Consider the following 14,747-nt stretch of genomic DNA (forward strand, 5'->3'; position numbering starts at 1 on the left):
CATGTTAGTAAATGCATTAACTAACAGTAACTAATACAAACTTATTGTAAAGTGTTACCATTACCATTGACAATAAACATCACACCCCAATAAATCCCTAGTCTGAATTTTCAGTGTCATTACTCCAATCTCAAATGTCGCATCATGCTTCAGAAATCATTGGAATATGCTGATTTGCTGTCAAGATATTTCTTCTTGCTCAATGCTAAAAATAGTTGTGCTTCTTTGTGGAAACCATGATGCAAAAAGAAGACACTCACCGTTATCCTCTCGTCCTTGTCATTGACTTTCACATTGTTCCTCTTCCAGGAGATGGTGGGTTCTGGGTGTCCTCGTGGAGGGATGCACTCCATCACTGCCGGCTCTCCTGCCGCCACTACCACATCACTGGGGGTCTGTCGGAAATCATCCCGGAGAACTGAAATACAGGGAGAAGATGATCAGAAACTACTACAAACAGGCCTTCTTTACTGTGCTAATGCAATGCAATCATTGTGTTAGCTCCTTTTCCTGTTTAATTTGTTTGCAATGCTGCCCTATTCCCCCTCTCCCCCTGGTCTTAATTTGCTCACTGTCCGTGTCGGCCTAATAAATAATGCATTGTTTCCTCTAACACATGACTATGAATAATTAAATCAGTTAGACACTAGTAAAATTGCCTTTTTTTGGTTACCAATCCTGCAATTGTAACAGACACAAAAATGAAGGTGTGCAAAAACACAGATTTGGCAACACAAGCAATAACCGCCAGCACAAATATCCTTCAATCGACCTTCCTCCACCTTTGGGGCTGATGATATCGGTTCCCTTCTCAATCTGGATTTCCATTTTATTGCCATTTATCAGATTCCTTAGTGCCGGCACTGCCAATACTTTAATCTGACCAGTGCACTATCAAGTCCACTAAATCGTTCTGCAGCTGCATGTTGCCAATTGGCATTTGTGGCCCAGAGCGAAAGGTTTGCGTTCAGATAGGGTATGAAGTAAGAGTCTTTCGATATTGCGCTGGCTCAGATCCAAAAATGAACCAAACTACGACTCTCTCACTAGGAACACAATATCCAGGGCTCAGACAGCAAATAAATCCACTGAAATAGATCCCGTTTTTTTGTCTGCAAGCCACGAGAGAGGGAATTTAAAAGTTCCCTTCATAGCCAGAGGGAACAGACTGAACTCGAACACTGAAACAGGCAGCAGACACTAAATAGAGCCTGAAGAAATGCTACTTGCAAAATGCTACAGTTTTTTTTTTATCTTGATAAATCAGCAGTTTCACATTTTATATTTTCATTCAGTAAAAATTGCTTGCTGTGTTGGATTGGTATAGTTTCAGCCAGCCTCACAACAGGAGAAATGTGTTTTCACCCTCGTTCTTTGTTGATAAATTACTCTAAATGAGGGGAGCATGTGTCTGCAGTTTGTAATTAGCATAAGAGACGCCCATCTCCAAATAAGGGCGTACCGCACAATCACTCAAGTACAGCACTTGAAAATTCTACATGTTTGTTCAATGGTACTCAAGGTCCATTAAAAGACAAACCCTTATTATTTGGATAAAATATAATATTCATTAAAATCTTTATTATATGGATAAATGTATACATCTATCCCAGATGTATAATGCACATAAGACAAATAAATGTCTGTATGTGCATAACTTCAATACATTTTTTTTTACAATTTCAAATACATGCTATTTATTTCAGAAGAAAAAAATAATTTTTGAAACTAAATAAATGAATAATAATTAATAAGTTGTTAAATAAAAATATGACTTCACTTTCTCATAGACATATTGTATATTATTCCATATTTTAAAAAATCTGACAGAACTTAAATGGATGGATGTTGGATAGATAGATGGATGGATGGATGGATGGACAGACAGAGAGATGATAGGTAGATGGATGGATGGATGGATGGATGGAAGGATGGATAGACAAATGGATAGACAAACGATATATAACAAATATTATTCCATATTTTTAAAAATCTGACAGAACTTAAATGGATGGATGATGGATGGATGGATGGATGGATGGATGGATGGATGGATGGATGGATGGGTGGGTAGGAAGGTAGACAGACCGACAGACAGACCGACAGACAGACCGACAGACAGACAGACAGACAGACAGACAGAGAGATAGATAGATAGATAGATAGATAGATAGATAGATAGATAGATAGATAGATAGATAGATAGATAGATAGATAGATAGATAGATAGATAGATAGATAGATAGATAGATAGATAGATGGATGGACAGACAGAGAGATGATAGGTAGATGGATGGATGGATGGATGGATGGAAGGATGGATAGACAAATGGATAGACAAACGATATATAACAAATATTATTCCATATTTTTAAAAATCTGACAGAACTTAAATGGATGGATGATGGATGGATGGATGGATGGATGGATGGATGGATGGATGGGTGGGTAGGAAGGTAGACAGACCGACAGACAGACCGACAGACAGACCGACAGACAGACAGACCGACAGACAGACAGACAGACAGACAGACAGACAGACAGAGAGATAGATAGATAGATAGATAGATAGATAGATAGATAGATAGATAGATAGATAGATAGATAGATAGATAGATAGATAGATAGATAGATAGAGAGAACAACAAAAGACACACAGAATGATGTATAGAACAACAGAATGAATGATAGATAGAAAGAATTAACAACATGTAAACTTTAAGATTCTCTACCCATACAGCTTCCTTCACTTTCGCTCTGAAAAGCCTCTTCTATCTGCCTCCTTTTTTTTATTCTGTCCTTTTCTCTTGACTGACCCGAACCTCTCCAAATTCTGTAATCCAACCAAACTGACAGAGGTCTGATAACAGTCCAAAGGTATTCATTTCTCTCTCTTCCCATCCATCTCTTTCACGCTCTCTCTCTCTCAGCCTCTATCTCAGCCTCTATCTCAGCCTGACCACTTCACACATCTCCTCAAAATCACACATTCTGAAAAGTTTGCGAGCTGAAGTGTTATATAAACTTTCCAAACACTTTTTAACATAAAGGCAGATTTCTGAAAGTGCGGAGGTTGATCCTAATGTGCATAATTTGCACATCAAGACTTAACAACGATTAAATAATTATAGAGAGATGGTGGAGTGAAAAAAAAAACATAATGCATATTAAAACAGCCAAAATAGTGGTATCAATGATCTTCTCCAAGCTCTTTCAGTTTTTTAATCCTAGAGGTTTAGAAGAGCTCTAGTATGCAAAAATACACCAAAAATATTTCTTCAATATATTAACTATGTAAAAATTAGCACCTAAAGTACGGAAGCTTGTTTTGCCACAGAATAAAATAATAAAAAAATGAATAAGAAAAGTTTATCTTTCAGAGCTCAGATAATTTTTTTCAGTCTGAATTGCAAACTTATATCTCATAATTCTGACTTGTTTTATTGATATAAACTCAGAATCACAAGAAATATTGTCACGATCACCAGCGATCTAACCCTTATAGATCACTAGAGAACAGTCATTATGACCAAAACTACAAGTCTGACACTGATATGAACTACAACTCCTGTTACGAACCTCTCACACACACCAGTTTCTGTTCACACATGATTACACACACACAGCTGATAATCGGACTAATGACTGGAACTATTTATTCACCTCACTTTGACACACACATTACTGTGTCTTGTTGGTAATATGCTGTAACATTACGAAGCATTCTCCTAGTTTAGTCTTTTTGTGTTAGACCCTTGCCTTGTTCTAGGGCTGGGCGATTAATCGAAAAATAATTGAAATCGACAATCAGCACCTATAATCGATCTAATTTTTACAAGTCAATTTTTTCAATTACTTTCCCTACCGCGTGTGGAGTCATGTGACCCCACTCTGTGCTTCTGTCGAATGCACGGGTATGGTCCGGCGCAGCCTTCACACTGTCGCATACCTGCACACCTCTCAATAAAATGTAACTACACGTTGCATGTTTGCACTACATTGACGATGATTGAAAGCTGCGTCATAAAAGGCTTGAGACAGCATATTTTCATTACAATAAAATTATTATTTACATTAAAATATTTGTATACAGAAGATGCAAGAAATGCACTGATTAAATATTATTTACAGGATATACAAGAGGTATTTTATTTAGAAGTGATATTTATTTTCTACTTTTAATATGAAATAAATAATAATAATAATTAATTTTGTTTCCAAAAGTGCAAGTTATTTCACTTTTTTATAAGAAAGAGTGACTGTTAATTTTCCTTGTTCAACGTTGAAGTAAACAATCATAGATAGTGTGTGTTTCAAGGAACACAGCCTTCATTCAAAAATATCTCACTTGTATTATGTAAGCATAGTTACTGTACAAAACTAATAAATAAATAAATAAAATAATCGTTCTTTAATCGTAATCGAGTTAAAATGTACAATTAATCAAGATTTTGATTTTAGGTCAAATCTCCCAGCCCTACCTTGTTCCCTTGTTTACGTTGTCTGCCACCTGTATCAACCATTTGCCTGTGACCTGACTACACTTCTGGATTCACCTGTATGTACCTGTTTGCTCCTGTGCTTGACCATTGCCTGTCTGACCATTCTCTGTCTGAATAAAGCTGCATGTAGATCTTCTTTTTATTGACACCCGACTCCCCATCGGTTACAAATATATGCAGAATTATAACAAGACAAATAAACAAGCAATTGTAGGAAATAAAATCACAACTATCCAGGCAAAAATGTAATATATAAACCCTGAAATATGATAAAGTCAATTATTTATTTACATCTTTAATATAGTTTTGATCTATTTTACTCAAAATTGTCAATTTATAGCTCCAATTGTGACTTTATATCTCTCAATTCCAATTCTTTAATCTAAACTATGAAACATACAAATAAATAAATGGATGAATCAATGAATCAACAAATCAATGAATGAACCAATCAATGAATCAATCAATGAATAAACATATTTTTTTAACAACAATTTATCCTTGCTTTTAGCTTACTTACACTGTAAAAATGCTGGGTTCCACACAATCAATTGTGTTGGGACAAGATAAAGGAATTAATTTAAAGTTTTTAACTTTACACATTTAAGTGGATTGAACATAAAACAGGTTGTCCCAAAAAAAGTGCTGTTTCACCTCAGATAAAACAAGTAATTTGAGCAAACACAATATAATTTTTTGCGTGTATACTTCACATTTAATTCATATAATTAAAAAAAAAATAACAGGCATGAATGACTGATATCAGAACATAAACATCATATATAACATACTGTATACAGCAAAACATACCACCCTCGAAGTCCCACTGTCCTTCAAATTATCCCATTACGCATTAGCATTTCAAGATAAACGTCTGTAAGTATTATGAATACCCTACTAAATGCAAGCCATTAGTCATATCTGCAAAAATCAGTCATTGTCATGCACATAATAGAACGACGGCACCGCAGTCAAGGTTTGCGGCTTGGGGACACCGGCTGTCCTTCAGCACGGCGAGTCTGTGTCAGTGAGAGTTTGATGTTATCTCAAGGTCCCTAATGCCTCTTGATGAGCGCAGGAACTAAAGCGTTTCTGCGGCGGGTCCTCCAGATTAGAGTCACAAATCTTGAGCGGCGCTAAGAATCGATATAATGCGAGATTTATTATAGCCCAAACAGACTGAAAAGCCATGGATAAAGAAGAAAACACCAGCTGGAATCAAATTTTTGTCTGACTATTAATTGCGGGTGAGAATTAATTGGTGCATAGGATGTGGTGTTTGTATTTTTGGTGGGCGTAAGTGAATCAGTGTGTGCATTTTGACTTCAGGATGGATAATGCTCGGCCATTACGTCTAAATTACTGCGTTAATGTCGCTATAAAGTCATCGTGGAGGGGAGGGAGAGTTGGGTTTGATGAATGAAGCTCTCCCAGTGAATATATATTGTTGATGAATCTGAAGCAGGACAACAGAACAGGCGCATATTAGCGTTAGCGATTGTGGCGTCCCCTCTTTGCGCCCCTAATGGATGTCTGTCAGCTGCTGCTGTTTTAATTTCCCTTCCCTTCAAATGTATGTAATGGAGTGGCGTCAGGCTTGAATATACATTATACTTCATGAGGATGTCATGGTGAATGATGGCAGCATCACTGCTTGACAAACATGAGAATAATTGAACGTCTACCGATGTCGCATTTTAAAACAGGACAAAACCAAAGGTGGCTCTCTCAGCCACAGTTTGAGCAATGTGATGTTTGCTCGCATTTCTTTCTATCTATCTATTTATCTATCTATCTATCTATCTATCTATCTATTGCTCGTATTTCTTTCTATCTATCTATCTATCTATCTATCTATCTATCTATCTATCTATCTATCTATCTATCTATCTATCTGTCTGTCTGTCTGTCTGTCTGTCTGTCTGTCTGTCTGTCTGTCTGTCGTAATAATATGGCATGAAATAATATACAATGTCTATTAGAAATTGAAGTCATATTTCAAATTAAAAACTTATTTATTTAGTTATATTTAGTTAGTTAGTTAGTTAGTTAGTTAGTTAGTTAGTTAGTTAGTTAGTTAGTTAGTTAGTTATTCTAGTATTTGGGTTAGTATTTTTTTAATCTGTCTATAGAAATATATGCAACAGTGTAGCGTTTGTATTCATCTTGTCTAATTTATAACTGTGTTATTTTTATATTATTATTATTCATCTGATTTAAAATGTTATTATTATCTTTTTTTTGGTAATTCACTCTTTTTTTATAAATTTTGCATTTTTTAATTATTTGTATTTATAATCATATGATCTTTTATCATTTTGTATAGGCTTGTGTTTATTCGTCTATTCATTTACTTTAGCTTAATATCAATTTAAATGTACATTTAACTTAATTTTAGTTTATGATATTTTAATTAAGCAATACATTTTTCACATATATTTGTTTTTCATATCCACAGACATTATGTCAGCTTTTAGACTGTTTACAGTATATTTACATACACAAAATAAGCATGGGGATTGTCTCAATCCAAATATGTATAAAATATGAGCATATGAGTAGGTCCAAATTTGGGTAAAACCCAGGGCTGGGCGATTAATCAAAAAGTAATCGAAATCAACATTCAGAACATATAATCGATCGAATTTTTCCAGGTCGACTTTTTTCAATTACTTTCTCTACCCTTACTTTCAAAAACATCGAAAATAAGTTATTTTGTTTTCAAAAGTGCAAGTTATTTTATTTTCACTTTTTTATAAGAAATATCTGACTGTTCGTTTTAGGCAGTGTGTGTTTTAATTTCAGTTGTTCAACATTGTTCCATAAATAATTATAGATAGTAAATAGTGTGTGTTTCCAATTATTTTACCATCAAGTAATGCACCCTTCATTCAAAAATCTCTCACTTAATGTAATATGTGAGCATATTTATGTATAAGACCTGTCTGTGAACTACGAGGGCAAAAAATAAAACAAATCAATAAAATAATAGTTTATTAATCGTAATCGAGTTAAAATGTTCAATTAATCAATATTTTGATTTTAAGCCAAATCGCTCAGCCCAAGTAAAACTGAAACATAGCATTTACCACAATGTATATTTCTTCTATGTTTCTATCTTAAAGCTTATTTTTTTGCCTTTGTTCAGAAAAAAAAGTCTTACATGGCTTTGACTCTATTTTAACCAGAAGCCTGCTAAGTGCTATTTAAATCTGTTTGGGCAAGTTTAAATCCCTTGCCCTACCTGCAGCTTTAATTAACCCATGAACTGGTCCTGAAACACACTGTATGTGAGCTTTCAACTAATTAATTTCCACACACTCACAGGAATATAAACAAAATTGAAAAGTACAGTCCCAGGGGTTTATGGAAATCTAATGTTGCCCTGTCAAGCCAACAACAGATCCAGTCCCCCTGAGAGAAACCCCCTCCAAACCAAGGGGGAAATGAAGTTCTGGTGAACTTTCCCTTCTTGCTGCAAATATGGCTTCCAATAACAAGCAAAATCATTATCAGAGAAGCCTTCTAAGCCAATAAAACATCTTCTGTTTGTGGGGTAGGGGTAGTTCATTTAAAAAAAATCTAAATTCTGTCATCATTTACTCATTTTTCCAACCTATTTGAGTTTCTGTTGAATACAAAAGAAGATATTTTGAAAAATGCTGACACCCATTGAATTCCATAGTTGTTTTTCTTCTAATGGAAGTCAATTGTGTTCCAGCATTTTGGAAAATTCTGACACCCATTAACTTCCATAGTTGTTATTTCCTACAATGGAAGTCAATGTGTTCCAGCATTTTGGAAAATTCTGACACCAAATGACTTCCATAGTTATTTTTCCTACAATGGAAGTCAATGTGTTCCAGCATTTTGGAAACTTCTGGCACCCATTGACTTCCATAGTTGTTGTTTTATTCCTACAATGGAAGTAAATGTATTCCAGCATTTTGGAAAATTTTGGCACCCATTGACTTCCATAGTTGTTTTTCTTTACAATTGAAGTCAATTGGTGCCAGAATTGTTTTTAATATAGCTTCTTTTGTGTTTAACAGAAGAAAAAAAACTCATAAAGGTTTTAAAACCACATGAGGGAGAATAAATGATGAGCTAATTTTCATTTTTGGGTGAACTACCCCTTTAGGATACAAATGACTCTAACAGGTGGGAAAGGGTATAATTTTAAACGAGTCCTGGGCCAGTTCTGACTCAAAAAAAGCTTCTATAAACCCTGATTAGACTGCCAATTACCCATAAACCCTAGGGATGAAGGATTAAGACTATGACCTCCGACCCTTGACGTGGGCCTCGGGGGCAAAACCCCCTTCTTCTTCTCCTTCTCTCCATCTTTCTATCTCCTCTGAAAACAAAGTCGGTGTAATCCTACCCGTGAGCAGCGCAGTCCACTTCAATTACCTCCCTTGGCTGCCACTATCGCTGCATTCTGCGGGCCATGGCTAATGAATCCCCAGACTCGCAACCTTTCCCCTCTCAAAAATCAATTCTTCATCCCCGCTCCTTCATTAATTTTAAAATCGGATCTCTGACATGGTAAAGGTATCCCTTAAAACCGCAGCATATGACTCTGCTGGGGGCTTTCGCTTGCACCCGATGCAGCTGTCTATACAGTAATGAGTCTGTTTGTTTGAGTCTCTGAGCGGCAGGTGAAAGGCTTTATGAAATCAATTGAAAAGTGGAGACAGATCCTACGGTGGTCTGTTTGAGGTCTTTTTCAGCATTTGAACCATTTTGCATTGCTGCATTGTGGATTTAAAGATGATTGACAGCTCTAAATGTATTGGTTTTTATGCTTTGGATATAGTTTTTTTAAGTAACTTTAATATCAATCACTGGCTTACTATTATTCAACCCAGGCTCATTATGGATACGTACTCCCATCTTCTGGAGAGTGCGAAATTCATCACAGAAGGTGCGTTTTTCAGCAGTTTTTGTTTTTGCGAATCCACCAGAGGCCACTGTGTACCTTTTTTCATATCTCAAATTTCTCCTGTGAGTGCCATTACTTGCCTGCTGTATTCGCATAAATCCATCAGAGGGTGACTAACCGATTGACTGACTGACTGACTGACGGACGAACCAACTGAGTAACCCCCCCTTCCCTAAACCCAATCGATAGTGTTTTCAAAAGCAATCCAGAAAAAAAGCCCTCGCGGCCGCCTGATTTTTTGCCACGCTCTCAGATCTTACTGCATTCATGTTCTAACCCTGTTATTTAATTGTTTATTTTATTTTTTGCCTTTGTTTTACCTGCTTTCTGGAACCATTCTTCGTCGGACTCGAGCCCTGTCATTATGGTCAACTGCCCAGTCTGTCGTCATACATGGTAACAGCGGAAAAACAGTCCACACGGAGGTAATCGGTCAGCTGGTAGCTCAAAAACGAACAGAAGCCGTCGACGGTATCATACCACCCAATAGCGTTCATTTTAAAGATGAAATGCAGCCTTAAGTAGCTCTGGCTACTCAATTCACAACTCTCCAGAAATGTATACAAGGATACGTATTCACAATGAGCCTGTGTTGCTATTATTAGTTGCATATGGAAGAAAGGATAGTCAACAATGTCAAAATAAAGTGTTTTAAAACAACTACAATGAGCATTTACATGTAGCTGAGAATCAGTTTAAAAATTACGAAAATTACGAAAATTATACGAACCAAATATGTTGTCCATTTTTCTTCAAAAATTTAAAGAAATCTCAAAAATAAGTAACACTGATTTAGTAATAGTTGATCACTTAAATTTTACTTGTTGTCAATAACGTCTAAAGGGGACTATGAAAATAAACTGATGTACATTTTGCAATTATTTACAAAAAATACAATACATTCTTACTGCCATTCTTGCTTTCTTTGTTGGCAAATATGTAATCTCGATAATTATTTTCCATTTAAAACGATAACGATATATATTTTGATATAAGCTGTTAATACTTTCAGACTTAAAAGAGTATCCCAACAATGACTGAAGCCACAAAAATTCCATTCATTCATTTTCTTTTCGGCTTAGTCCCTTTATTATTCCGAGGCCGCCACAGTGGAATGAACTGCCAAAATTCCATTAAATGGCACAACATATTTCGGTCCATAAATTTTCGATAGCTGAAAATTCGGTACATCTCTGATATCAGCACACTTCTAGATTCCCATTGTTGCACATTTCTGTTGTGTGAATGGCTCTTAAATCAATATAGAGTAAAAAAGTCCAGAGCTTATAATTGCTATTGACAATATTTTAGCGATATTATATTCAATATAATATCATTTATCGGCCCAGTTTTTGTCATTTGCTTTGTTTTTTTCATTTCAACTAACATTAAACTGACTAAAAATATTAGAATAAACTTTGTACATCTAACTATATTCGTTAACACCTGATCAACTGATTAAAATAAGTTAAAGCAACATAAAAAACTTTATTGTCATGACTTTTTGACATACAATATTTTACAGTGTTGTCTTACTGCAAAATTAATTAAAGTAATATGCAAATGTGCATAAAGAAAGAAACATGGACAGCCAAATATAAGCTACATGTAAATACTTCAGCAATCTTTTCAATAGACAATTTTGCTTTGAAAATATTTAAGAATAGAAAAAAAATCAAGTACCACTGAACTAAACATGAAACATGAAGTAGACAGACTGAGCTTGTGCTTTCCTGTAAAACATCCTCTCATTATCTTCATTTGCAACTTTTAAAAATCATTTTACTGTGTTCACAGCAGACGCAGAAGAAAAACACGAGCACAGAAATGCCGAAATGCATCCGCCAAGCCGTCATTCAAGCCTAATGAAAAGGTTTCTCGTCAAGCGTGATCAGGCACTCAAAAGCACGTTACTTTGTTCCCTGAAAGCTTGCGTGTTTTATGAGCCCTCATGAATAAAATCTAATATTCAAATGTACCAGGGAGAAATGACAAACGGCTCCCTTTCAGTGATGAAAGGTTTACGTTCGCAAGCGGCGCTTTCAGCATTTGAGTTGGTCATCTGTCAATCCGTCCCACGATCCGTCACAGGTCCAGACACATACATAGACAAACGCAAGTCAAAAGACGGCTTCATCGGAACAGACATGGACTATAATCTTCGTGAGGCATTAATCTTATTAAATTCAGGTCAGGAAATCATGAACCATGTCAATATCGGTTTTACAAGCTCTAATCCATGCGTTTCGTTATTAAAAATCTGCACCGCTCCCTCTGATGTGAATTTGATTTACGGATACACAGGTGCCTGACAATGCATCTTACATGTTGATGATTTCATACAGTTTAATTAATATCACTTAATGTATGGGTTTAGGATGGGTAATCAGGTGAACAGGTGGTAGTTGACCGACAGGCTATTGATTTATCTGATTGATGAGGTATAATGCTAATCATTATCTGCGTGTGTGGACATATGGAGAGCTTTAGGCCTGTCCGCTTGCCCCTCAAACCCCCTCATCCTCTTTAAATGGTCACATTTGTCCTCCAGCCCCCTGGATGTCCACTTATCCACAACAGACCACCCCTGACCAGGGAAGACCTGAGGCATGAAAAGGGAAAAAACCTTCCACTTAGACAGACACCCACCACCACCACAAAAAAAAAGCCTTCCGGGTCTTAAAAAGTCTTTTATGTTCACCAAGTCTGCAATGTTTTGATAAAACTGTGAATATTGCAAAAATGTATCTACAATAACTATTATAATACCATATAGTTGTATATACGATACTGTATGTTTATAGTTATAGTTTATATATTGATAGTAAAGTATATTTTTATTCTTGTGATGCAAACCTGAATTTATTAGTAGCCATTAAAACGGTCTTTAGTGTCACATGACTTTTCAAAAATTATTTTAATATGGTGATTTGGAAGTAAAGAAACTTATTTTATTACTATGTAAACTTTAAAAAACTGCAGTTATTATTGCAGGATTATTTAATAAATTGAAAAAAGTTAAAGTGAAAGTTAAAAATAAATGAATGAATGAATGAATGAATATAAAAAATTAATGAATGAATGAATGAATGAATGAATAAATGAATATAAAAAATGAATGAATGAAAAAATTATAATAAAAAATAAAAAAATAAATAAATGAATGAATGAATAAATAAATAAAAAATGAAAAAATGAATGAATAATGGATAAATAATTAAATAAATAAATAAGTAAAAATAAACAAAATAAATGAATGAATGAATGAAAGAATGAATGAATGAATAAATAAATATACAAATGAATGAATGAACAAATTAATAAATATAAAAGTTAAATTGGTGAATAAGTAAATAAATAAATAAAAATATATTAAATGAATGAATGAATGAATGAATGAATGAATGAATGAATGAATGAATGAATAAGAAAATAAATCAATAAAAAATATAAAACATAAATGAATGAATGAATAAGTAATTACATAAATAAAATAAAAATAAATGAATGAATGAATGAATGGATCAATAAATGAATTAATAAGTAATTAACTAAATAAAAAAGAAATGAATGAATGTATGAAAAAATAAATATAAAAAAAGAGAGAATGAGTGATTAATGAATGAATAAAAATAAATAAATAAATTCATTTATTGCAGTTGTAACATCTGCCGCTAAAATTAATTCAAACATAAATTAATAACAGTAACACGTAGACAGACAATCGAAAAACATTATGAGCTAAAGATATCCTCATGGGCAGGAACGTATTGGCTACAAATATTACAGCAAGTAATTTAAGTAGTTTCTCCTGAGCTGTCTGTGAGCATATGAGTGATTTCCTTCTGTTCTCTATAGTGATTTGTGGTAGCCACTAAGAGTTCCCTGGGAGAGTCAACACAATTACAGCAGCTTTGAGAAAGAGTGCTTCTCTTCAATACACCTGTCTCAGGCCCACATAAAAGGACATCTCAATATCTTCCCCCCAAATCTCTGGATAGATGTGGCTAAACCTCAGCCCCGTAGTCGGTCACAGCTGGAAACTATATCTCAGACTGGCCTGCAAAGCACGTCAAAGATGTCACCTGTGACATTTTGAGGAATTTCTAGCTTAATCTTCTACGCCACCAATGACACTTCAGAGGATAAGAGGATCTAGATCAGGTTTCATATCTTCTGGCTATGAGATGCCACAGCAGTTTGGATCTCAGAGGTCTTCTGTGGTAGTGCCAAAAGTGTGGATATATTGAAAGTCTGAAATATTTGAAATGATACGATATCAGGTAGCTTAGTGGTTAGCACTTTTGCCTCACCGCAAGAAGGTTGCTGGTTTGAGTCCCGGCTGGGCCAGTTGGCATTTTTGTGTGGAGTTTGCATGTTCTCCCCATGTTGGTGTGGGTTTCCTCCGGGTGCTCCGGTTTCCCCCACAGTCCAAAGACATTCACTATAAGTGAATTGTATGAACTAAATTGGCCGTAATGTTTGAGCGTGTGTGTGAATGTGGAAGTGTATGGGTGCTTCCCAGTACTGGGATGTGACTAGAAGGGCTTATACATATAAAATATAAAAAACATTTAAAAACATATGGGAATAGTTGGCGGTTCATTCCGCTGTGGAAAAACCTAATAATTAAGGGACTAAGCCGAATGAATGAATGATACGATATCACAAAATACTATAGAGAATGATGCACTCGTGGATAGGCTATATATATATATATATGTCAAATAACATCCAAGTAGTACTTTGTCTTTAAAACACAATATCTTTAAAGCACAGTCTAGCGAAAGTAAATAGTTGTAGACAAAATTACATAAATTGGTGCATCAATAACAGAGGAATTCAAAATTCTATAATTATTTTAGACTGACCTGAAGAATGTAAAGCACTGTTTTCACCTGTACATTGGTTTTGTTTTATTTATCTGTGTTGTTTGGTTGTACACTCTCAGAAATAAAGGTACAAAATCTTTCACTGGGGTGGTTCTTTTTCAAAAGGTAAATTTTTGGTTCCTAACAGGTCCCTAAAGTTACATATAAGGGGCCCTATCATTCACCCGGCGCAATAAGGCGCAAGACGTGTTTGGCGCGATTTGTTGCTATTTTCAGACCAGTGCAACCCAAATTTTCCTGTTTTGGACCATGTTGTTTAAATAGCAAATCTATTTGTGCCACTTTGTGTACTCATGGGTGTGCTGGTCTATAAAGGAGGAGTGTTAAGGAGGATTGTTGGTGTGCTGCTATTTTGAGGAACTGAAATAGACTGCGTCGTTGACCAAGTAAAAGCAGGTCTAAAGTCCA

The 14,747-nt window shown here is 35.2% G+C and overlaps 1 protein-coding gene across 1 annotated transcript in view; it reads right to left on the minus strand.

Annotated features, from left to right (window-relative positions):
* The window catches only part of robo3 (roundabout, axon guidance receptor, homolog 3 (Drosophila)), a 138,906-nt gene that overhangs the window by 81,782 nt on the left and 42,377 nt on the right, over positions 1-14,747 (minus strand). The window contains exon 3 of the mRNA XM_056466568.1: positions 261-418. Coding sequence (XP_056322543.1) covers positions 261-418 — 158 coding nt within the window. The remainder of the gene's footprint in view (positions 1-260; positions 419-14,747) is intronic.

This window comes from Danio aesculapii, chromosome 10 (genome assembly GCF_903798145.1).
Source record: "Danio aesculapii chromosome 10, fDanAes4.1, whole genome shotgun sequence".
NCBI lineage: Eukaryota > Metazoa > Chordata > Actinopteri > Cypriniformes > Danionidae > Danio > Danio aesculapii.